Source organism: Lampetra fluviatilis, chromosome 25 (genome assembly GCF_964198595.1).
Source record: "Lampetra fluviatilis chromosome 25, kcLamFluv1.1, whole genome shotgun sequence".
NCBI lineage: Eukaryota > Metazoa > Chordata > Hyperoartia > Petromyzontiformes > Petromyzontidae > Lampetra > Lampetra fluviatilis.
The window spans coordinates 9138506-9162802 of NC_136299.1; the positions used below are offsets into that span (position 1 = coordinate 9138506).

Sequence of the window (24297 nt, forward strand, 5' to 3'; positions counted from 1 at the left end):
GTGCGTGACAATTTATTTTCGTGAAATTTTTTTCCCAAAATTTTACACTTTTTAGGAAAAAAATAATTATATTTAATTACCAATTGCTTAATGGTGGCAGGCAATCATCTGACCCATAGGTGGCAGCCATCTCAAGCCAGAGGACGAGAGGACTCTAGCCGCCACGCATATAAAGGATTTATAGTGAAAAACTTTGTTTTTACGGGTAAATTTTTCCAGGATTTTTCTGTTGCGTGTAGTCACTTAAAGATGTTTCTTGTTCATGTTTTTGTTTGTTACGGTTGCACCCGAGTCAAGAGCCGCATGGCTCACAGGGTTATACCTAATACATGAAACTGAAACTATCAGCACCACCACCACCACCACGAAAACTACCTCCATTATTACCATCCTCAAACCCGACTCGATCTGACAATGTCCATCAACCTTGATCACCATCTCTACCAATCTGCACCACCAACCCCAGTCGCACCATCGTTAACAAAAATTACCACAACTCTGGGCCCGGCTCTGCCACCACTTTCACTATCACCGCGGATGTCGTTGGTTACCGTAACCATTGTTAACACCACGAACACCACACTCGCCTCGACCACCGAACTACCACTGCAACCACAACCACCGCCGACAACACGATTTCACACGCCACAGTTATCACCACCTCCATCGTGACTGCTAACACCATCCTCACGAACGCCACACTCCCCTGCAACTAACTTTACGACTACCAATCAACCACCGCCACACCTCTAAACCACCACCTACGATATTTCGGTGACAAAAAACCGTACGCTTCAAGCAAGGCACCAACGTGTGTAAAAATCAGGTTTGAAAACCAGCAGCATTTCCTGTACAAGTGCATTGTGGTCCTCTTGTCTTAGGACACCAATCAAAATAAAGTAGCAAATGTAAAACACTGCAGCAGCAGCAGCGATGCAGTGATAGACAAATTGTTGACCGGTTTTCATCCTCATTAGGACTCATCGACACGGTATAGCAACCAATGTTCACTGCTGCAAAGTCTGCCTCTGGGAACCATATATGTACATTAACACCATGGAGCCATTAGCCTGGACCATGCAAAAAAAATCAAATTTGATAAACGACAAGGAAAACTCCATCATCACAACAGAGTAATAGTGCAGGGAAACCATGCCCTGTCCCGTACGGACACCTAGTGGATATCATTTGAATTGACACGGTGACTATAAAAAAAAAAGTCCGAAATGCCAACAATTGTACGACTTACAGTAATACTATTCGAATAACTTTTCCATTCATTTTATCCAGAAACGCGTTACCGAGTCTCAGGGCTCTACTACAAGAGGGTTACGATACATTGGGGGATGTTTGGCCATGAATTCCATGAGTAATGAGAGTTTGGCTTCATGTGGGAGGAAACTGGAGACCCCGAAGAAGAAACCCATCACATAATACGACGGGGGTGACACTCAAATCTCCGAGACCGCTAGATTCAAGATTCCATTGGTGTACTGCCATCATGGGAAAACTGCCCACACACAAATGCACGTTCACGTGTTTTATTGAATACATTGTTCAACCAAAGGCAGACATAGCAAACACACACACACAGACACGTGGCCACTCGTATTCACAGTCATGCTAGCATCACAAATAATCGAATAACCAGGGTTTTATTTCAGCTGTTTCTGCCCGGGTAAGTAACCAGGAATATATATTCCCGTCCCCGGCACACAACATCCAGTATGCATCTCGCTACGGCTGTGGCCATTGGTCGCGTGCCACCGACTCCTGTGAAGCAGCGACACGGACAAATATCTCCCCAACCCGGCACACAACATCCATAATGCATCTCGGGGTGTGGCGAATCGTCTACCCAGCGCCCTTGGCAAAAAATATATATTCCGTGAGAAATGTTTACGGCCTGTAAAATAAATCACATTACGTGATATTATAAAAAAAAACTAAGAGAATTGACATGGGAACCTATAATCTATGATTCGGATCAAAAGTCCTATGTAGAAATGGCCTTTACGGTGAAAGATTGGGATTTCGATTGAAAGCTTTCGTGACTGCAGGGAATCATCTTCTTGGTTCTTTCGGTAAAGTCACGTAGAAGGGAAGTAATACAATAATAAAAATAAAACATAAAACAATTCTCACGACGTTTCGGCCACAACGCAAGCAGCCGTCCTCAGGTCACCCTTCTACGTGACTTTACCGAAAGAACCAAGAAGAGAAAAAAAGATTGGGATGTTTTTGGCCAATACCAGCTACAGTTTGTGGTTTTTATTTTTGAGCTACGGGAGGAAAGCCACGCAGACAGAAGAACGCAGCAGTCCCTCGCTCACCGCGGGGGTTATGTTCCTGAAGACCCCCGTGGTAGGCAAAACCGCGGTTGATAAGACGAAAGACGCACGGGAAATACCATAATGGGGTGAGAGGGACCATGGCCACGGTCAGAATCGTCATGGCGTAACTTGCCCCTTGAACTAAACGCTTAATAAATAACGTAAACATTATAAAACATAAACATTACAACTTTAAATACGTTTAATATTAATGACAATGAGGTGATGGGGGGAAGGGGTGGTTAGGAGGAGGGGCTCAGGCTCCCTCCCCTCCTTTATTATTAAAATTTATTTGACGATTTTTATTGTGTTTTTTGCTTTTATTAAAAAAAAATATATTATTTTTATCTACGTGACTTTACCGAAAGAACCACGGCTATGACCTCCCTCCCCTCTTCCTCCGGGCCACAGACGCAACACGCCCACCTTCACCACTCGCTTCGGGTCCACGATCACAGTGCTGCTACATCAACGTGAATGTGGTTCGATGCGACACGGCCTACGCGCCGCGAGAATTACAACGCAGGACGACACAACAGACGGACAGCAGCTGATCGGCTACACAGCGTCACGCACTGCAACGTGATGCTGCAATAGAACGATGCGTTATATTATCACACACACGCCATGTGTCTTCCTCAACAACGCGCGTTTACCCGTGGACACGCAGATTTCCAGGCCCGCGGTGGGAACACTGGAATACAAAATAATAAACCCGTGTTTCCATGGAACCGCGGTTGGCAAATCGGAGGTTGGCGAGGGATTCCTGTATACAAACTCCGCCGCACAGAAAGGCACCCGAGTCGGGAAGCGAACCCAGGTCCTTCGTGCTGCGAGGCACGAGAGTTACACCACCGCGCTACCACGCTGCCATCCAATTACTCGCCCCCAAAATCACGATTCAAATGTCACAACTCAGGATCGTGATTAGACTTAGGAATTGTTTTTTTAAAACGTTTAAGCAGTGCGGTGTGTAGCGGCCTCTAGTGGCGAGCGGAGACACGCGCACAGATAGCACACAACACAGACAATGCACAGGCACGCAAACACTCACCACCTTAACAGAAGTCCGTGCAGAATGCGCACGGGGAATGACAATGTCATCTTGGCATGCAAAGCATGCTGGGGGGTTTCAGTTAAGTGACCGCCGTTGAAGAGATCTGCTGCGTAAATACTCAGCTTTTGAGGAATGAAAAAACAAAAACGAAACAATCGCTTTACCTCCTAAACCACACACGTCGCGAGATCGGCAAAGGCATCACCGACGTGGACAGGAGCACGCTGGCAGTCTGCATCGCAGTCTTGAAAGAAACCTGATAACCCACAACATCACACGGTCCAAAAAGTATCAAGGCATTTTATGAGGGCGGGCAGATTGAAGTGGATGAAAATAGCGGTCAAGTTCTGTGGGGATTACGATGCAAAGTGAACAATCAAACGTGGGTTCGGAGGTGAGTTCTCATCGATGGGAACGCCTTAACGAGGACATTAACTTAGCATGATGCCATCCCTGTCAACCCCTTATCAGTCCCGGTCTTATTACAGGCCAATTCAGACCTTATTGGTCATATCGTGCCTCAATAAATCTCAACGTTCATCCTACAAAGTCCAATCACAAGGGAGAAACACAGACACGTTTTTGCCCTTATTGAAACGGCTGTAAGCCGTATGGACCTGAAAACTCAATTTCCCTGTACAAGAATACAGGTAAACCGTGTGGGTTGACAGCTATGTAATGCACAGCGCATTGTAAGTGGGGAGGGGGGGTAGGAGATGTTAGAAATCAGAACAAATTGTCTGAAACTATAAAAGACACGTTGAACAAGAGACGATAGCTGAAGATGATGTTCGCATAGAATCGCTTGCAGATGCGATGTTACCAATGATTATTTCATTTTTGTTAGAGCTGCTCTCTTATATGCCTGGGCGTCTTCGAGCACCGCACATCGCCATCTCAGCACGTGTGAAAGGGCACCCCCAGTAGCAGCTGTCCCTGTGCGGCACAGCGTGACTCACACACCTGGTCCGCAAGCGGGGAATTAAATCTGCCAGTAGGGGGAAGCGATGATCAGTCCTGCTGCTGCTGTGTAATCCTGATACATTTGTGGTGTCGTTTTAGAATTAAGCAAAATTGGCAAACGTGGGTTATCAGGAATTTCAAGGCCACTTCTCATTACACAAATCAAATGAACGACGACAAAAACATTGGTCAAACAAGTTCGGTATGAACCTTCTAAAATAAATATATATATTTATATTGGAAGTCGAGGCTCCTTTGGTTCAATAAAGGACTTAAAAGTCAAACTAATTCACGAAAATGTTAAAATATACACCATAAACTAAGACTGCATTTCTCATATTTACGTTATAATAATACTGCTCATCTCGTGGGGAGTGGCGATGCAGCGGTTCACGCACCACACTTACAAAAACCTGCGACCTGAGTTTGATTACTGGCTACGGCTTACCGTCAGTGGCGAGTGAGTCGGAGGGCAGGGGGGGTGGCAGGGACGGGGGGGGGGGTAGGTTCCGTCATGCCTCGCCACTGACAATATCCGTGGCCGGGAATTTTAACTCGGGCCGGCTGGTTTACAGCGAGGTGCGCGGACCACGGCACCACCGTTCCGTAACCCTCAACCACTGCCATTAATGATGCAAACCTGTGACAAGTTGCGCACGACAGCTGAAGCTGAATTTCTCCTTAAGTTGTAATTCAAAGCAGGAAATTTTATCGACAGCGTCTAAGTATGTTTGGTCGATCGTTTCCGCCGATGTTTCAAACTAAAGCTCTCCCAAATCTGTATCCCGGTTGCGCTATCAGCGTGATGTTACATTACGAAGGATCCGATCGGATCCGGCGGAGCAGTGCAGCTTTCTGCGTTAGAGAATGGCCCACGGAAGCAGATGCCACAGAGCTACCTCTGAGATGCCTGCAAATGACCTCTGATCTACAAAGCAGAGGGCGGCACTTTCCCACCCACCTGCTTTGCTACCGAGAGTAATGTTTGTCACGCGGCAGTCAAACCGATGCGTTTCATTCTCAGCAATGGAATGTATCCCAAAGTGCAGAAGCAAGTTCTAGATTTGAAGCTTTCGTAACAGCAAGGATTCATACTCTTAGGTTTTTTCGGTAAAGTCACTTAGGTAAAAAAATAATAATAAAATAAAATAGAAAAAATTATAGATTTATTATTTTACTTCTATTATTTTAATTATAAATTTTATTTATTATTTTTACCTACGTGACTTTGCAGAAGCAAATTTAACGTGACGGGTTCTTTTGCGCGGACATTGTTGACCGGGCTGAGACCACCAACTCACTGGTCTCACCACCGTCTGGTCTCACCAACGTCTGGTGTCACCACCGTCTGGTTCATAGTCGGCGACTGAAACCTGGATTCGAACCCAGGATGTCAGCCATCCCAGCTCAATACTCTCATTCAAAAGCCATCAGGGGCCACCTCTTCCCACCTCGTCCCAACGACAATTAGACTCGGGAACACCGAAGAACAACAAAAGGTGGCACCGCCAGCGAGGCATCGGCGCTTCTGTTGCGGCGAAAGGGCTTCATTTCAGCCAGGTGGACGACACGCCACGGGACACCACATCCAGTTTACCCCCACAATGGCTTTGCCGATTATTCATGCAGCCTACCCGCGAGGCTAATCGGCGACCCCGAAAAATATTCGGCTTCCCATCGGCGTCCGTCTCCCAGAAGCTGCGAAGGCTACGGCGGGGGGAAGGGGGCAGCGGGGGAAGAGGGGGGGGGGGGTCGGGGGGGAGCACAAAGATGCTGAAGGCCCAGCGGTCGATGGACGACGGTCGGTGGCGGGTGCCGCCCCTCGTCACTCCACGTCGTCCTCCGCCGCCAGGTTCTGGGACGACGTCATCCTCAGAGTCGGCTGCTGGAATCGGAGCACAGAGGCACCTAAGATCAGCGCGGTTGGCAAAGTCCAACGTACGAACTTGCATACAGAGGCGCGGTTTGCCAAGATATCAGTTTTCGCGAGAACGATACGACACGAGTTTAAATTTCACACGGCGTGACGATCTGGAGAGCAGTTTCCCATAACTTTGTAATTCAGAGTTCATTACGTCACGAGTCGATGCTCTGCGTTAAACATCAACACTGGGAAGACAAAGGCGGCCAGGAGTAGCGCTGGCCACACCAACCCCCTTCGTGTGCCGTATCGGCCTCCATAGGTGCTACTCAATAACAGCACTTGCCCCAGCAGTCTGTTCAAGGCTACACGGTGGGGATCTTTGTCTTTGTGCGTGCGCCCACGTGTTGCGTGCGGGTGATACCGAGCCGGTCATGGGCAGGTTCTGCAGCAGCATTTGGAAGACGGGGGGCGACAGCGTCTGCTGCAGCACCTGCATCAGCTGCAGCGGCTTATTGCAGACGGCCACGGCGTTCGTCAGGTGCTGCACCGCTTGCTCCAACTCACCTGGGGAGGCACAAGGCAACACGCGCAGCAACGCAGGCTCGCTCGCTCGCACTCATGCATGCGCAGGCACAAAGACAAAAACCCACCGAATAGCCTTAACAGACTGTTGGGGCAAGTGTTGTTAGCGAGCACCTCTGAAGGGCTGGATGGCAAATTAGAGTGTTTGGTGGCAAGCACCACGCCCGGCCACCTTTGTCTCCCTAGTGGCGATGTGTACGCACCGCGCCAGGTACTCATTTGAGGCTGAGTTGACCTAGGGGAGGCCCAGGACCGGTTCAGATAATCGTCACCGGTGTTGGCCGTGAGCGGGAATCGAACCCGGGCCGCCGGGTTCGTAGCGCAGCGTGGCGCTAACCGCTACACCACCGCTCCCCACGTGCAGGTACCAACAACAACAACCGCCAATCGCCACTAAGTGGCGGTGACGTCACCACGACGCTTGTGCCAGGCCATGTGCACCTTGAGGCCACGTGAAGTGTCGAACACCCGCTGGCAGGAGGTCACGGGTACCAGACACGTACACACACACACGTAAACACGTGTGCAGACACAAGACATCGAAAGGCACATGTGCGCACAGCTCACACACGTAGACACACATAGACACACGTACTCACGGACACAAGTGCAAACATGCGTATGAACACAACACACGTACACACAACGACACTACACGGGCCACCCACAGACACGTGCACCTCTTCCGTAACGGCGCCACCTCTTTCGCCCGGCTCTCAAGAGACGCCTCAGATCTACGGTCAATTGTGTCCGTGAAACACTGCGCACGTTACACATCGCATCATCCGTTGTGCTTTATTCTGCTTGTATAATGTACGATGATTGAATGAGTGCACAAGTGGTAAGGCGTAAAGCGCACTGCACTCTACGCTCTGCAGGGGCTCCCTCTAGTGGAGGCACTCCCTCCGGCGGTGTCGTGAGCAAGCAATTGCAGGGCAGCACCTTCACCCACATCTCTGTGTCTAAATCAGCTCAAGCCTCCCGTATATCACGTGACCTGTGAGGCGTGGCCACCACCAACCACTGCAATGCCTCACTTCTCCCCGCCCACTGCGAAAACACACGCCGCTCCGTGCACCTCCCCTTCTCATTCTTCTGCTGCTCACTTCTTCCCTCCTCCCCTCTTGTCGTCATCATAATCATTATCGCCACCCTCTCATCATCCCCGACGTCTTGGTCCGGTCATTCCTTCTCCCCCCTTCCTGCCCCTGTGCTACTTCTCTCTTCCTGCTGCTCATCTTGAGCCGTGCTCTCCTTGTTGTCCTTCTTGCGGACTTCCGTGCCAGCCTCCCTTCTTCCCTTTCTCTTCTGCCATTATGTACTTGACTCCACTCCCCTTCCCGCCGTTTGGCCACGGGTGTAAGGTTTCGATTTAAAGCTTTCGTGACTGCAGGGATTCATCTTCTTGGTTCTTTCGGTAAAGTCACGTAGAAGGGAAATAATAAAATAATAAAAATAAACCATAATAAAATACAATTCTCACGACGTTTCGGCCACAACGCAAGCAGCCGTCCTCAGGTGAAGAACAGGGTTGTCGGAAAGACAGCGTCTTAATGAACAGTGGCCGAAACGTCGTGAGAATTGTATATTATTATGTTTCATTTTTATTATTTTATTATTTCCCTTCTACGTGACTTTACCGAAAGAACCAAGAAGGAAAAGGGTGCAAGGTTATTTTTCACGAGTGGATCGTGAGCGAGTTACGGACCTTGTGTGAGCAACTCCTCTCCGAGCTGCACCTCTTCCAAGAAGAACTTCTGGACGGCTTCAGGGTCCTTCATGTCAGGCAGCTGCACAGTGTGTTAACACACACACACACAGATACAGAGGAACTAAAAACTACGTTTTTTGTATTTTACCAAGTGAGGCCAACCGAGCTTTACAGCTCTATTTCAGAAGCAAGCTGGTTAGCGCAAATGATGGCTCAACCAAGTGGCTTATCACGTGGAAATGTATAGCAGTCAAATACTCTAAATGAAAGTTGTTTCTAAACGTGGAGGGATAAACCAGAGGACCCTGATAAAAATGTACACGACCACGGGGAGAACATGCAAACTCCAAATATAGATATACACTGCTGGACCAAGGCCGTCTCTCAAGTACTCACGGTAACAACAACCTGCCTAGCTCCAACAGTGGACGTCCACGTATCTCCCCACGTGTTGTCCTGCGTTTATATTCAGCTCGTTTGCAGCTAGCAGGACAACCACCCCCTTGCGTCAAGAGAAAGGCCACCGGAAGATGATAACAACGAGCTACATCTGAAGTTACTTCAATTGGTCTCTATCCACACGGGGGATGCTAAGCGTTCTGTGTGCCCTTTAGAGAGCGTTCGTTGCACGGCAATTCAAAATAAAACGTTTAACTTTCCAGACGCTGGAATTTAGCGACATTGAAAAACGGAACACGTGAGTTTTTTTGTGTTTGTTTGTTGCGGTCACTGGTGACCAAGCTGAGACCATGAGCTCACCACGCACGAGAAACCGGGTGAATCACCAATTGTCCTGCTGAAACCCGGATTCAAAGCCTCGAAACTTCAGCGCTGCTGCAGCGTCTCTGCGTCTCTGACCCGGCCACTATGAGCCTCCTAAACTACGTGTCACAGCAGGGAGCACATGTGGTGGCATCTCTCAGTCGCCTCTGGCAGTAAACCCATAACACCTGGGTCTTCCCTGGTAAAAAAGATTTAACTACACATATTTGTACCATCTTATTTGACAGGTACTTTTCTACTTTACCGAGTGTTGACATCCCCAGCGTTTAACACCTACTGCTTTTTTGTATTTGGATTCTCAACCAACACCGGTTTAGGTCGAGGTACACCGATTGTTTTCTTGTGCATTGACGACGTTGGCCAATTTCTCTTGTAGCCCCGCCCACCACCCCCACGTTCCATTCCCTGGTTACCACATTCAGATAAGCCCCTCCCCCCCTTAACTTGTATTTAAGGGCTGGTCTCTTGGAATTTTTCCTCACTTGATGCAGTAATTTTAGCTGTGACGGTCCCACCTAATGACGGAGACTTGTGTTGCCTCCGAAACGTCGTGATTTATTATTTTATTTCTATTATTACTTCAATTATATTTTTTACCTACGTGACTTTACCGAAAAAGCCTAAGAGTATCTTCCCTGGGTCTTCCCCGTGACCTCCTTGCCAGCAGAGAGCCTTCGACACTTCGCGTGGTCTCAAAAAGTGCACCGAGCCTGGTGACGCCACCGCCACTTGGTGGCGAATGGCCGCTGTTGTTTTGTTTTACCGAACCTTGGGCACGTTGGATAGCTCCTGGCTTTGCCGCACGCGTTTCCTCCCTGTAAACAACAACAACCACAAACACGTTAATCCACCAGTCACAGAAACAGCTGACGTCCAATGGCAAACCCCGGCACCTCTGATTGGCACGGTTGGCTACGTACGGTGCGAAAGAAGTTCAACATACAGTACATACAGTCACGCACAAAGTGGCGAGCAATCTGGCCTCGGAAGCAAAATTATTGTTTGAATGATTTGTTTACAAATATTAATGTTTCGCACAGGCCGGCAAGGGTATGTTTAGAAACGCTGACGTAGAAATGTAAAGGGATAGACAAGGCTGGACACTGCAATTCCAGTTCATGATAATCGCAAATGGCCTAACAAAGTTGAGCCTCGTACAGTACTGTCCAACACTGCACTAGGAAGTGAGGCTAAATAAGGGTCTAGAAACCATCTGGTAAACAACACCGCCGTCATAAGAAGTGGACTTGCACGGCTATAGTGAATAACACACATGTCCAAGCACAACTATCGTTAACAACACACAGGGCCTAGCACGGTTATAGTTAACAACACAGAGGGCCTACCACGGCTCTAGCACGGCTCTAGTTAACAACACACAGGGTCCAGCACGGCTCTAGCACGGCTCTAGTTAACAACACAGAGGGCCTAGCACGGTTATAGTTACTGACGCACAGGACCTAGCACGGCTCTAGCACGGTTCTAGTTAACACCACAGAGGGCCTAGCACGGCTATAGCACGGTTCTAGTTAACAACACAGAGGGCCTAGCACGGCTCTAGCACGGCTCTAGTTAACACCACACAGGGCCTAGCACGGCTCCAGCACGGCTCTAGTTAACAACACACAGGGCCTAGCACGGCTCTAGGACGGTTCTAGTTAACACCACAGAGGGCCTAGCACGGGTCTAGTCAACACCACAGAGGGCCTAGCACGGCTCTAGCACGGTTCTAGTTAACACCACAGAGGGCCTAGCACGGGTCTAGTTAACACCACACAGGGCCTAGCACGGTTATAGTTAACACCACACAGGGCCTAGCACGGTTATAGTTAACACCACACAGGGCCTAGCACGGCTCTAGTTAACAACACACAGGGCCTAGCACGGCTCTAGCACGGTTCTAGTTAACAACACACAGGGCCTAGCACGACTCTAGCACGGCTCTAGTTAACAACACACAGGGCCTAGCACGGGTCTAGTTAACACCACACAGGGCCTAGCACGGCTCTAGCACGGTTCTAGTTAACAACACAGAGGGTCCAGCACGGCTCTAGCACGGCTCTAGCACGGTTCTAGTTAACAACACAGAGGGCCTAGCACGGTTCTAGTTAACAACACAGAGGGCCTAACACGGCTCTAGTTAACACCACAGAGGGCCTAGCACGGCTCTAGCACGGTTATAGTTAACACCACAGAGGGCCTAGCACGGGTCTAGTTAACACCAGACAGGGCCTAGCACGGCTCTAGCACGGCTCTAGTTAACAACACACAGGGCCTAGCACGGCTCTAGCACGGTTCTAGTTAACACTACGCAGGGCCTAGCACGGCTCACGCAGGCGCAGCTTGCTCTTGAAGTCGGGCGCGCTCCTTCGCTTGTGGTCGAAGTAGAAGCAGTAGGCGAGGAAGACGGCGCCACACAGCCCCGCGGCGATCGCGCCTCCACGGCTCACCGTGCCCAACGCCATCGCCACCCACCCACCACCAACAACAACAACCACCACCACTAACTCAGCAACACTACAGGCCTCAACGCTCGCCCCTGTAAAGCCACGCAGGGGGTCGGAATGACAACGCGATGGGTCTCGAGCGCTGTGCTAATCGACAACACGGCGGCAGCAACAACAACAATATTGATGATGATGGTGGTGGTGGTGTTGTTGTTGTTGGAGGCGGAAGGACTCCATGCCCGCTGGGCCTGGGGAACTGCCCCTAGCAACGGGAATTTCCCTCGCGACGGTGACGTCACGCGTGATGTCGGTCTCTCCTTATATGGGCATGCTGGTGATGTTTAATATCTCGATTTAAAGCTTTCGTGAATGCAGGGATTCATCTTCTTGGTTCTTTCGGTAAAGTCACGTAGAAGGGAAATAATAAAATTATAAACATAAAACATTCTAAATTACAAATTGTGAGAATTGTAAAATAAAACATGATAAAATACAAATTGTGAGAATTGTATTTTATAATGTTTTATTTTAATTATTTTATTATTTCCCTTCTACGTGACTTTACCGAAAGAACCACGAAGATGTTTAATATCGTACAGCAGAGCTGCCAAACCCCGTACGGTTTAACCCCCGTATGTATTGTACGAGGAAATTGAGTTTTGAGGTCCATACGGCGTACAGCCGTTTCGATAGGGGAAACAAAAAGTTGTTGTGTATTTGTTTGTGTTAACCCCTCGTGATGGGATTTTGTAGGACGAACGTTGAGATTTATAAGAGGAACGGGGTGACCAATAAGGTCTGAATTGGTATGCAAACCCTTAAGGTAGGGCACTGATAAGGGGTTGACAGGTATGGTACATTTAACATTGACCTAATTCCAGGGGTGAGCAAACGAAAATAAGAATAAGAGACATTTTAAAAAATATATAATTCGGTAAAAAAACTAAATATTTCAAGAGCTGCACCAATGCACTGTGTGGTGAATACGAGACGTCAAGAAGAAGCCCTTTAAAGAGCCGCATGCGGGTCCAGAGCCCCAGGTTACCAACCCCTGGCTCCAATTCCTCATCAACCACAGCGCCTCCTCCTGGCTCCCACGCACAATGGTACGGCCCAACGTGTAAACATTCCTGCGGCGGAGGGAGCTGGTAGCAACGTTGGGTTGCTCGGTCAATGGCCAGGGTCAACGGCGGCGTGGTGTATTGCGCAAATATGCCCGACTGTGAAGGCGGGTACAAGCCGGCGTGAGTAGGTTAAACGTTGAGTTTTATAAGGGCACCACGGGGTGACCAGCCCCTTCCCACCCAGCCCCACCCCTTCCTCCCCTCCCCACCCAGCCCCACCCTCCCCACCCACCCAGCCCCTCCCCTCCCCACCCCCCAGCCAGCCCCACCCTCCCCACCCAGCCCCTCCCTCCCCACCCCACCCTCCCCACCCAGCCCCTCCCCATCCTCCCCTCCCCACCAGCCCCTCCCTCCCCTCCCCACCCAGCCCCTCCCCACCCAGCCCCTCCCCACCCAGCCCCTCCCTGCACGACGGACGGACGGACACAATAATCCCCTGTGGGTTGGTGTAACCAGGAGGTTCCTGCCAGTATAAGAGCTGCTTTGGTTTGCTTCGTGTGAATATTGGAACATTCGTTAATGAATAACCTTTGAGTATGTTGGTGCGTGTTTGTGTATTAATGTGTCGTGTGGAGCGGTGGTGCAGCGGTTAGCGCGCTACGCAACGCACCCGGCCACCCGAGTTCAATTCCCGCTCACGGCCAACACCGGTGACGATTATCTGAACCGGTCATGGGCCTCCCCTAGATCGACTCAGCCTCAAATGAGTACCCGGTGCGGTGTGTAAACATCGCCACTGGGGGGAGACAAAGGCGGCCGGGCGTGGTGCAAGCCACCCGCCCCCTCTCGTGCGCCACCGTGACCGGCCTTCATAGGTGCTCGCTAACAGCACCTGCACCCAACAATCTGTTCGGCTGTACCGGGGGGCGGTGGGGGGGTGTCGATCTTTGTCTCTGCATTCTCAGTCATGTGTGGAGTTGGGGGTTGGTTTGCAGGATCGGTTCCGCCAAGAGCGACTGTAATAACCCCGCGTGGAATTTAGGAAATCATTAATTTGCCTTTGGCACTGGAGCCGCGTGCGTTGCGCCCTTTCGCATCTCCACGCACGGTGAGCGGTCGTTCTCTCTCTCCAGACGGATATCCAACCGTAACTAGCACCTCTCCCGAGGGTCAATCAAGCGAGCTTCATGGTAAGAATGCTCATGTATGCTGTGCACACTCACACACATACAAATGCACATGGTCACACACACACACACGAATGCGTACCGTACCAGGTGATGCGTTTAAACTTTCTGGCGCATCGTTCGTAGCCCATCGTGATAATCGGAGGTGCGGGGGAAGAGGAACAAACTTTGGGTCTCTGTGTGAGTCTATGGGACTCTGTGTGAGTCTATTGGTCTCCGTGTGAGTCTGTGGGTCTCTGTGTGAGTCTATGGGACTCTGTGTGTGTCTGTGGGTCTCTGTGTGAGTCTATGGGACTCTGTGAGTCTATGGGACTCTGTGAGTTTGTGGGTCTCTGTGTGAGTCTGTGGGTCTCTGTGTGAGTCTATTGGTCTCCGTGTGAGTCTGTGGGTCTCTGTGTGAGTCTATGGGTTTCTGTGAGTCTATGGGACTCTGTGAGTTTGTGGGTCTCTGTGTGAGTCTGTGGGTCTCTGTGTGAGTCTGCGGGTCTCTGTGTGAGTTTGTGGGTTTCTGTGTGAGTCTGTGGGTCTCTGTGTGAGTCTGTGGGTCTGTGTGAGTATGTGGGTTTCTATGTGAGTCTGTGGTTCTCTGTGTGAGTCTGTGTGAGTATGTGGGTCTCTGTGTGAGTCTATGGGTCTCTGTGTGTATGTATGTTGAACTTCTTTCGCACCGTACGTAACCAACCGTGCTTATCGGAGGTGCGGGGGAAGGACAAGGCCATTGGATGCGGAGCTAATCGAAGGTGGGCGCAGGTGAAAGTAAACTCTGTGTTTTGGTCTCAAAGGGACATGAAGAGGGGGGAGAGTGAATGGAGGGAACTAAGCTGTAGATGAGCGGCAAAAGCTTTCCACCGTAATAAAGATTCTGATTCTAACTGTAACATCATATTATTGCGCACGATGGCAACACCGTCTGTTCAGGGGCTAAATGTCGAGGTCTTGCTGCTGGCCGTGACGAGAGGGCTTCAGGAAAGAGTTCGTGTCGCGTTGATGTTCCTCCTACCAGAGGTGTGGACTCGAGTCATGTGACTTGGACTCGAGTCAGACTCGAGTCATGAATTTGATGACTTGCGACTCGACTTGGACTTGCATAACAATGACTTTGTCCCACCTATGAGATGTGGACTCGAGTCATGTGACTTGGACTCGAGTCAGACTCGAGTCATGAATTTGATGACTTGCGACTCGACTTGGACTTGCATAACAATGACTTTGTCCCACCTATGAGATGTGGACTGGAGTCATGTGACTTGGACTCGAGTCAGACTCGAGTCATGAATTTGATGACTTGCGACTCGACTTGGACTTGCATAACAATGACTTTGTCCCACCTATGAGATGTGGACTGGAGTCATGTGACTTGGACTCGAGTCAGACTCGAGTCATGAATTTGATGACTTGCGACTCGACTTGGACTTGCATAACAATGACTTTGTCCCACCTATGAGATGTGGACTCGAGTCATGTGACTTGGACTCGAGTCAGACTCGAGTCATGAATTTGATGACTTGCGACTCGACTTGGACTTGCATAACAATGACTTTGTCCCACCTATGAGATGTGGACTCGAGTCATGTGACTTGGACTCGAGTCAGACTCGAGTCATGAATTTGATGACTTGCGACTCGACTTGGACTTGCATAACAATGACTTTGTCCCACCTCTGCCTCCTACTCTGCTGAAGGAACGCAGACTAGCAGTGGGCGTCCTGTGCTGTCCGGAGTTTTGGCTGCATTACCACAATCGCACCACTGTGGCTCGTGTCTTTAGTTTCCCACGATGTGCGCATCGGCCTGTTGGAGATGGGGGTTGATGGTACACCAGTAAGTACACCATTGCGTATGCTATTGTCACGGTGGCGAGGTGTTAACTCCCTCGTCTGGTCGTGGGTTCAATCCCAACCCTGACGCTTGCTATTTGGACTTTGCGGTGTCTCTCTCTCCCCGTGGGCGCGGAGATTTTTCTCAGGGTCCTCCGATTTTCCCCTCCACATTTACAAACACGCGTTTAGAGTATTTGACCGCCATAAATTTCGACACGATAAGCCACTTAGTTGAGCTATCATTTGTGATTGCCAGGTCGCTTCTGTGAGGCATCTTACCTGGTAAAACAACAACTCTGTGATCTTGATACGAGTGATGATGTTGCAGCAAGAGTAATGATACAAGAGTCGTGAATAGCTACCAGTTGTGATGACGATCATACAAGATGATGGCAGCAGCATGATTGATTGGTCTTGTTGGTACTATTATGATTACGCTGATTTACAAAGGAAACCCTGAGTCTCATGACACCTTTTCAGGAGGGTCCTGTCAAGTTTTTACAACTAGGCAGAGTGTGGTGGGGTGGACTGGGGAGGCGATGGTTTGTTACGTGGTTTCCAATCAAGTATGGGGTCATTTGCGATGCAATTTTTGTTAAACTTGGACCATGACGCTGGCGGTGCACGATGGCCTGCTCTTGCAAACGACGTCACTGGATCTTGCACCTCCACGACGGAGCAGACGGTGCGTTGTATTTAGTTTGTTTGTTTATCACGATGCTGCGGGTGACACATATACGCCTTCAAACATGATTTTCAACGGAGATCAATGATGATGACGGTGACGATGATGATACTGCTGCTGCCAGTAACACCGCTCACGATGTACCACTCCCCGTTCCCCAGCTTGACCTCGGGGTCTCCACGAGGTCCGGCGAGGAAGCCTCTCCTCCTCATCTCGTCTCGCTATCGCCACGAGAGCTCCTCACCGAGGGTTGAGTGGAGGTGGACTAGAGAGTGAATTATAGGCGGCGGGCTTCGGGGATCAATTCGGTCGTGGGAGGCTGAAGGCCCTCTGTGTGTATCTCGCCAATCGAGGCACGGACAGAGGATTGAGTTGCGGGTTGAGCGGAGGACGGGAGGTGGATGGACCAGAGGTGAAATGGGAGCAGGAAGCTCGAACCCCCGAACCAGGGTCCGTCGCATCGCCGTTTCCCAACTCCCCCCAGCGGCAGCGACTGGGGACCCCGCGACGACCCCCAAAACGGGACCCTTCGAACGCACCCGCGTCCCCTTTTCGCCCGGCCACGCCGCCACCGCCGTGGGGGTCCGGCCGACCGGGGTCTCAGCGGCGTGGGGACCTCCTGGGGTACCGGCCGGGGACCCCCGAGCCGAGCTGCCCAGGGTCAGGGCTCCCCGAGGGATGGAGGAAACCACGCGACACGCGGGCCCCCGAACTCTGCCATCTTTGCCCCGACTGCTCCCGCGAAGCTTTGGTGCAGGTGAGCGAGAGCTTGTGTGGCGTGCGTGTCTCTCCTAAGTCGACTCAGCCTCAAACGAGTATCTGGTGTGGGGAGACGCTCGCTTATGTCACTTGTCCCAAAAGTCTGTGTGCGTGGTGAGGTGTCTATGAATGTGGGTGTCTATTTATGTTTCGATTTAAAGCTTTCGTGACTGCAGGGATCTATATTCTTGGTTCTTTCGGTAGTCACGTAGAAGGGAAATAATAAACTAATACAAATTTTACAATAAGATTCTCACGACGTTTCGATTGCAACACAAGCAATCATCATCAGGTGTGAAACCCACAGCAAGAAAATTTAGAAAAAAGTGCGTTTTTATTATTATTTTATTATTTCCCTTCTACGTGAATTTACCGAAAGAAACAAGAATGTGTCTATTTATGTGTTTGTCTTTCAGTCTATTGCCTCGCCCAGGGGGCGGGCAACCAAAATAACAAACAAGAGTCAATTTGACTTAAAGCTTTCGTGACTGCAGGAATTAATATCATTTGGATCTTTGGATAAACCCTTCATAACTCCCTCCCTGCCTTAGCAGCGCTCCCACCATATATTCTCAGCAGCTCTGCCGCTATATTTTTTCACCTGATGACGATTGCTTGTGTTGCGATAGCAACTTCGTGATATTGATATTATTTTTATTATGTGTTCTATCCACGTGGCATTACCGAAAGAGTCAATTTGTTTCGAATTCGGTAACAATTTTTTTTAAATATTTCAAGAGCTGCAATGCATGTGAATACAAGACGGTCCTTAAAGATCCACAGGTTTCCTACCCCTGGCCTAGACACTCCACCAGAGACCCAGTTTGTCAATCTTGTCTCGTCGACACACCATCGGAGACCTCGTCAAAAACCGGTCTATCCGTCATTGACGAGCCACTCCATCAGAGGCCGGTCTATCAATGAGACTCCATCAAAGACTTGGTCTGCCTGTCTGTCTTCTCGTCTCTCGTTTAACAATCTGCAGCGATATTCTCTCTTTCTGTTTGTCTTTGTGAGCAAATGCAGTGGTAGCGATTGCTCCGGCTGGCGAAACCTCCACAAAAGCTTGCAGCAGCAGCAGCATCATTCACGCTCACCCGCCTCGCCTCGTCCAGGTAATAAACAACAACAACAATCGGCCACTGTTTTCGATTTGAGGCGCTTCCCTAGCAATGAACTGTTCTCGCCTTCTGGTGACGACGCCATTTCCTGTTTAGTGCATCACTTCCTCTTCTTGGTTCTTTCGATAAAGTCACGTAGAATTGAAATAATAAAATAATAAAACATAATAAAATAATTCTCACGACGTTTCGGCCACAACGCAAGCAGCCGTCCTCAGGTGGAGAACAGGCCTGTCTTCTCGACAGACCTGTTCTTCTCGACAGACCTGTTCTTCACCTGAGGACGGCTGCTTGCGTTGTGGCCGAAACGTCGTGAGAATTATTTTATTATGTTTTATTTTTATTCTTTTATTATTTCCATTCTACGTGACTTTACCGAAAGAAACAAGAAGATGAATCCTTGCAGTCACGAAAGCTTTAAATCGAAAGCATCACTTCCTGTTGACCGGGGCTAGGGTCATGATTGATTGCGGTCGCGTATAAATTGAGGCTGGAGAAACCGGAAGTGGTTGCAGAAGAGGTGTGGGAGTACCCACGCTTTTTTAGTCTTCGGTTTTTTCGGTAAAGTCACGTAGGTAAAAAATTAAAATTAATAAAAGTTAAATAAAAAATGAAATAAAAATCACGACCTGAAGACGGAAGCTTGTGTTGCCTCCGAAACGTCGTGATTTTTATTTTATTTTTTATTTTACTTTTATTAGTTTACATTTTTTTACCTACGTGACTTTACCGAAAAAACCTAAGAATATGAATCCTTGCAGTCACGAAAGCTTCAAATCTAGAATTAATACCCACGCTTTACCCCACCCGTCGACGGACTGTTGTACGTCTACCGATTCGTGCTGCTGGGTGGACAGAGGCGGAGAGATTCAGAAACAATTGGCCCCATTGTTGCAACTGCCACGCGGGGGATGAAATCAAACCTGCCTTGGATTGCAATAACAGATTCTCTTTTGCGTTGTACCGTATAGGTTGTGACCTACGTACAACTTTAAGATTATATATGCATAACTTCACTATATGGCATATCCGATGAAGTACAGTAATTCCCCTGATTTACGTCTCCCCCTTTTGTCGTTTTCGAAATACATCATCACTTTTGATTTAAAGCTTTCGTGACTGCAGGGATTCATCTTATTGGTTCTTTCGGTAAAGTCACGTAGAAGGGAGATAATAAAATAATAATAAATTTAAACAATAAAATTCTCACGACGTTTCGACTGCAACACGAGCAATCATCAGGTGTGAAATTTTCTTGCTGTGGATTTCACACCTGATGACGATTGCTTGTGTTGCAGTGGAAACGTGAAAATTTTAGTTTCGATATATTTTATTTTATTATTTCCCTTCTACGTGACTACTGAAAGAACCAAGAATATACATCATCACTTCATTATTAATACCACTACCTGATTTGCGTCGCCTCGACTCCACATTTACATCACTGCCCTTGATTTACATCGTTTAAGTATTCGTCGTCACACCTCTTAGGAACGTAACTGATACAGATGGAATATCTGATCATTTAAGTCAGGGGTCCTCAAACTACGGCCCGCGGGCCACATGCGGCCCGCCGAGGACATTTATCCGGCCCATGGTCACTAATTGGGCTGCGCTTGTGAGCACTAATTGGGCTGCGCTGGTGAGCACTAATTGGGCTGCGGTGGTGGGCACTGATTGGGCTGCGCTGGTGAGCACTAATTGGGCTGCGCTTGTGAGCACTCATTGGGCTGCGGTGGTGGGCACTGATTGGGCTGCGCTGGTGAGCACTAATTGGGCTGCGCTTGTGAGCACTCATTGGGCTGCGGTGGTGGGCACTGATTGGGCTGCGGTGGCGAGCACTGATTTGGCTGCGCTGGTGAGTACTGATTGCGCTGCGGCGGTGGGCACTGATTGAGCTCCGGCGGTGGGCACTCATTGGGCTGCGCTGGTGAATGGTTCAATGGGCCAATTGACTGGACTTGCCCCCCAGGTCTAAGGCTGCCAGCCCTCCCCTGGCTGCGCTTAAAAGGCTCTCCCTCCCTCAGCTCCCTCACTTGCCCCTCGGCTCCACTCCCAGTGATATTCCTGTGTGCTGGGGATATACTGCGATCTGTGAACAAAACTGCAGGTGTAATTAACTTTTTAATGGCACCCGCACCAGTGTGAGCCTGGGGTAAAAGCGGAGTTCCCCCAATCAGACTGCATTGATGGGCAGTGCAGTCTGTATGTCTCTGTGTGGGCAAAGTTATTGCTGGTATATTGTTTTTGTAGCACTGTATATATATTGGTATTTTACTAATAGCAATTTTGACTCCCTAGGAAACAATGATGTCAAGAAAGAGAAAAATTGACTCGGAGTGTAGGATATTCAACGAACAGTGGACTTATGATTACTTTTTCATGCAATACAAGGAAAGAGCTGTGTGTCTGATATGCCAGAATATAGTGTCTGTGTTCAAAGAATACAATTTACATCAACACTATGAAACTCAACATAAAGATAAATATGATTGTTTGGTCGGAGAAGTGAGAAAAGATAAAATATTAAAACTGAAAAATACATTAACAACTCAGAAAAATACTTTTGTGAAGCAGAAGCAGCTAAATATTTCATCACTGCGAGCAAGTTTTCAAGTTGCCAAGCTAATAGCGTGCACTGGCAGACCATTCGTGGAGGGAGAATTTGTTAAAGAATGCCTTCTTTCTGTTGCCAAAGAGGTGTGTCCAGAGAAGGCCGATTTATTTAGTACAGTGAGTCTTTCAGGACCTACAATTACACGGAGGATTGAAGAAATGGGAGACAATTTGCATCAGCATTTGCAAAACTCCACAAAAAAACTTTCCTATTTTTCCTTGGCACTCGACGAAAGCAATGATGTTCGTGATTCTGCACAACTTCTAATTTTTATTCGTGGGACGAATGACTATTTCGAAGTCACAGAAGAGCTTGCTGCACTGCAAAGCATCAAAGGAACAACTACAGGAGAGGATATCTATGAAAAGGTTTGCCAAACTGTGAATGGTTTGGAGCTGAATTGGGCTAAACTAGCCAGTGTGACAACTGATGGTGCTCCTAGCATGGTGGGGTCTAAGAAAGGAGTAATTGCTCGCATTAACCAAGAGATGGACAAACATAACCATTCTCATCCAATAGCCATACACTGCCTCATCCACCAACAAGCGCTGTGTAGTAAATCACTGAAGTGGGACTCTGTTATGAAAATTGTGGTATCTTGTGTTAACTTCATTAGAGCTCATGCACTAAACCACAGACAATTTCAGGAATTTCTGTCTGAACTAAATGTTGACTATGAAGATGTTCTGTACCACACAGAAGTCCGTTGGCTGAGTCGAGGGAGAGTTTTGAAACGTTTCTATGACTTACTTCCACAGATTACAGTTTTCTGCTTTCAAAAAACAAAGAAGTACCAGAGCTCAATGATGCAGAATGGAAATGGCACCTTGCCTTTCTGACAGATGTAACAGAGCTACTCAACAGTTTCAATGTGCAACTTCAAGGAAAGGGGAAGCTCCTCTGTGATATGCAATCACATGTCAAAGCATTTGAAGTAAAATTAGGCCTCCTCATCAAACAAGTTAAGGAGGAAAACTTCTGCCATCTCCCCACAACTCAAAATCTGTTAGCGGAAAAACCATTGGTTGCAATTCCCAAACAAAACATGTGTGGATTCACTGGAAAAATTGCTTCATCTCCATGAACAGGACATACAGCTTTTCCGTAACCCATTTTCTATTGACATTGAAAATGTGGATACAATTTACCAAATGGAACTGGCTGAACTGCAGAATTGTGACTCTCTGAAAGACGCATTCAAGTCAAGCAGCCTTCATAATTTCTATGCATCTCTCCCCTCTGAGACATATCCTCATCTCAGGAACCATGCACTCAAAATGGCAACCATCTTTGGCAGCACTTATGTCTGTGAACAGACTTTTTCCAGAATGAAACATTTGAAATCTCCAACCAGATCTAGACTAACGGATGCACACTTGCATCACTTGTTACGACTATCAGTGACAAATATGGAACCGGACATTGACCATCTCATTAGCCAAAAGCAGACCCATAGTTCCCATTGAAATACTGGCAAGTTTGTTGATTTAACTTTACTTGTTCTTCATTTTAAATATTGTATTTGTTCCCGTTTTGTTTCTTCACTTCAAAATAAGATATATGCAGTGTGCATAGGAATTTGTTCATAGTTTTTTTTAACTATAGTACGGCCCTCCAACGGTCTGAGGGACAGTGAACTGGCCCCCTGTTTAAAAAGTTTGAGGACCCCTGATTTAAGTAATCGGTTTCTGTGTCATGGTGTGCCTGTATGTATCTTGAACTTCTTTCGCGCAGTATGTAGGCAACGGAGTTGCAGGGGAAGGACAACAAATTAAACACAAAAAGTAATTCTGAAAAACCGAGTATAAAATTTTGATGATTTGAAAGTGCTTAGCTCCAGTGGATGTCTAATAAAGGAAATGAACAGCGTTCCAGACGGCTGCGGAGGCGCACCCGAAAGCGCGTGATGCAGTGATTGCCTTTGTTCGATGGCTGAGCTAAAAGCCTCTGCGAGGATGACCGTAATCTCGCTTGATGGTTTATTCCTCGTGCGTCCCATCAAAATTTCTCCACAGCGACTTCAGGAGGAGCCGCTGCCCTCGGCCCCGAGCTCGACGCCACACGAGGCCCCGAGCAGGCAGGGTCAACGCGGCCCCGTCTCCAATCTCGGCGGTGAGCAGAAACACCCTCTGAGTGTGTCTTGAGACTCAGCAAGGCCTCTGGTTAACCGACTCGGAGGGATAACCGTAAGCCGGGCAGCCTCACAGCCATTGTTACATTCGCAAAGTGCACAAACAGATCGTTCTATGGAGATAATTCTGAAAGTAACGGTAGTTTTATAAGACGTGCCTTATTCGTGGAGTATGACAAAGATTCCCCCATTTAACTTTTTGTGCAAGTGCTGTTAGCCATTAGCACCTATGCAGGCCGGCACGGCACATTAAGGGGGTGGGTGGCCAGCATCACGCCTGACCTCTGTCTCCCCAGTGGCGATGTTTACACACCACACCGGATACTTATTTGAGGCCGAGTCAACCTGGAGGAGGCCCAAGACCTGTTCAGATAAATCGTCATTGGTGTTGTTGGTCGTGAGTAGGAATCAAACTCAATTCGCCGGGTTCGAAGCACAGTGCTCTAACCACTGTGCCACCGCTCCTGACAAACGGTGGTGTGGCGCGTCCCAGCGGTGATGGTGCTCGGTCATCTTGCGCGAAACAACTCATGCGAACTAACTTGCGTGAACTCCACACACACACACCACAGGCCTCGTGACCCGGGTCCCAGATGAACCAGAGGTCACAGGGGTCAGACTCCACGGCGTCCCGATCCGTGAACTCCAAAGCTCCGATGACAGCGAGCTGGACTCCTGGACAAGTAAGCACGATGCGATGAGGAGGGCTACGACGATGACGAGCAGGAGGAGGAGGAGGAAGAGGATGAGGACGAGACGATACGGGCAGGGCGAAGGCACGGAGCAGCGAGGGGCGGGACGAGGCCTGGTGAGGACCCACGCGGAGGAGATCCCGATGATCGACGCCTTCTTTGATCAGCCCCTACCGGCACTCACGTAGGGATCGCTGGGTGCAAGCAGTGGCAAGATGTTACCTACCTCGCCTGGTATACAGGAGGTCGTGGGTACGATCCTGACCCCCGCGAAGCCTGTTGTATATTTGGAGTTTGCCAGTGATTCTCCCCGTAGGTCGAGTGGATTTTTCTCCGGGTCCTCCGGTTTTTTACCTCAACATTTAGAATCAACCGTGCGTTTCGAGTATTTGGCTGCTATAAATTTCCACATGACGATAAGCCACTTTGTAAGAGCTATCATTTGTGATGGCCAGATGGCTTCTGAAATACTGCTAAAATAT

At 48.8% G+C, this 24297-nt stretch overlaps 1 protein-coding gene across 2 annotated transcripts; it reads right to left on the reverse strand.

Moving 5' to 3' along the window:
* Nucleotides 1-1527: 1527 nt before the first annotated feature.
* LOC144941774 (mitochondrial import receptor subunit TOM20 homolog) lies at nucleotides 1528-12012 on the reverse strand. Of its 2 annotated transcripts, none has more exons than XM_078868208.1 (5): nucleotides 11626-12012; nucleotides 10062-10108; nucleotides 8508-8589; nucleotides 6639-6781; nucleotides 1528-6235 (listed from the first exon to the last, which is right to left on the reverse strand). In XM_078868208.1, exons 1-5 carry the CDS (start codon nucleotides 11756-11758, stop codon nucleotides 6179-6181), a joined length of 462 nt encoding a protein of 153 aa, XP_078724334.1. In that variant the 5' UTR covers nucleotides 11759-12012; the 3' UTR covers nucleotides 1528-6178. The 2 variants fall into 2 exon arrangements, with proteins under 2 accessions (XP_078724334.1, XP_078724333.1); XM_078868207.1 differs by having other exon boundaries at nucleotides 1528-6238; nucleotides 11626-12010.
* Nucleotides 12013-24297: the final 12285 nt, after the last annotated feature.

What these genes read in the sequence shown, in the direction of transcription:
- LOC144941774 (XM_078868207.1), bottom strand. Translation starts at nt 11,758, where the DNA reads ATGGCGTTGGGCACGGTGAGCCGTGGAGGCGCGATCGCCGCGGGGCTG. An exon ending in AGAGGAGTTGCTCACACAAG is followed by an intron (nt 6,782 to 8,507) that starts GTCCGTAACTCG and finishes GTGCCTCCCCAG; the next exon opens with GTGAGTTGGAGCAAGCGGTG. An exon ending in ACCTGCCCATGACCGGCTCG is followed by an intron (nt 6,239 to 6,638) that starts GTATCACCCGCA and finishes CTCCGATTCCAG; the next exon opens with CAGCCGACTCTGAGGATGAC.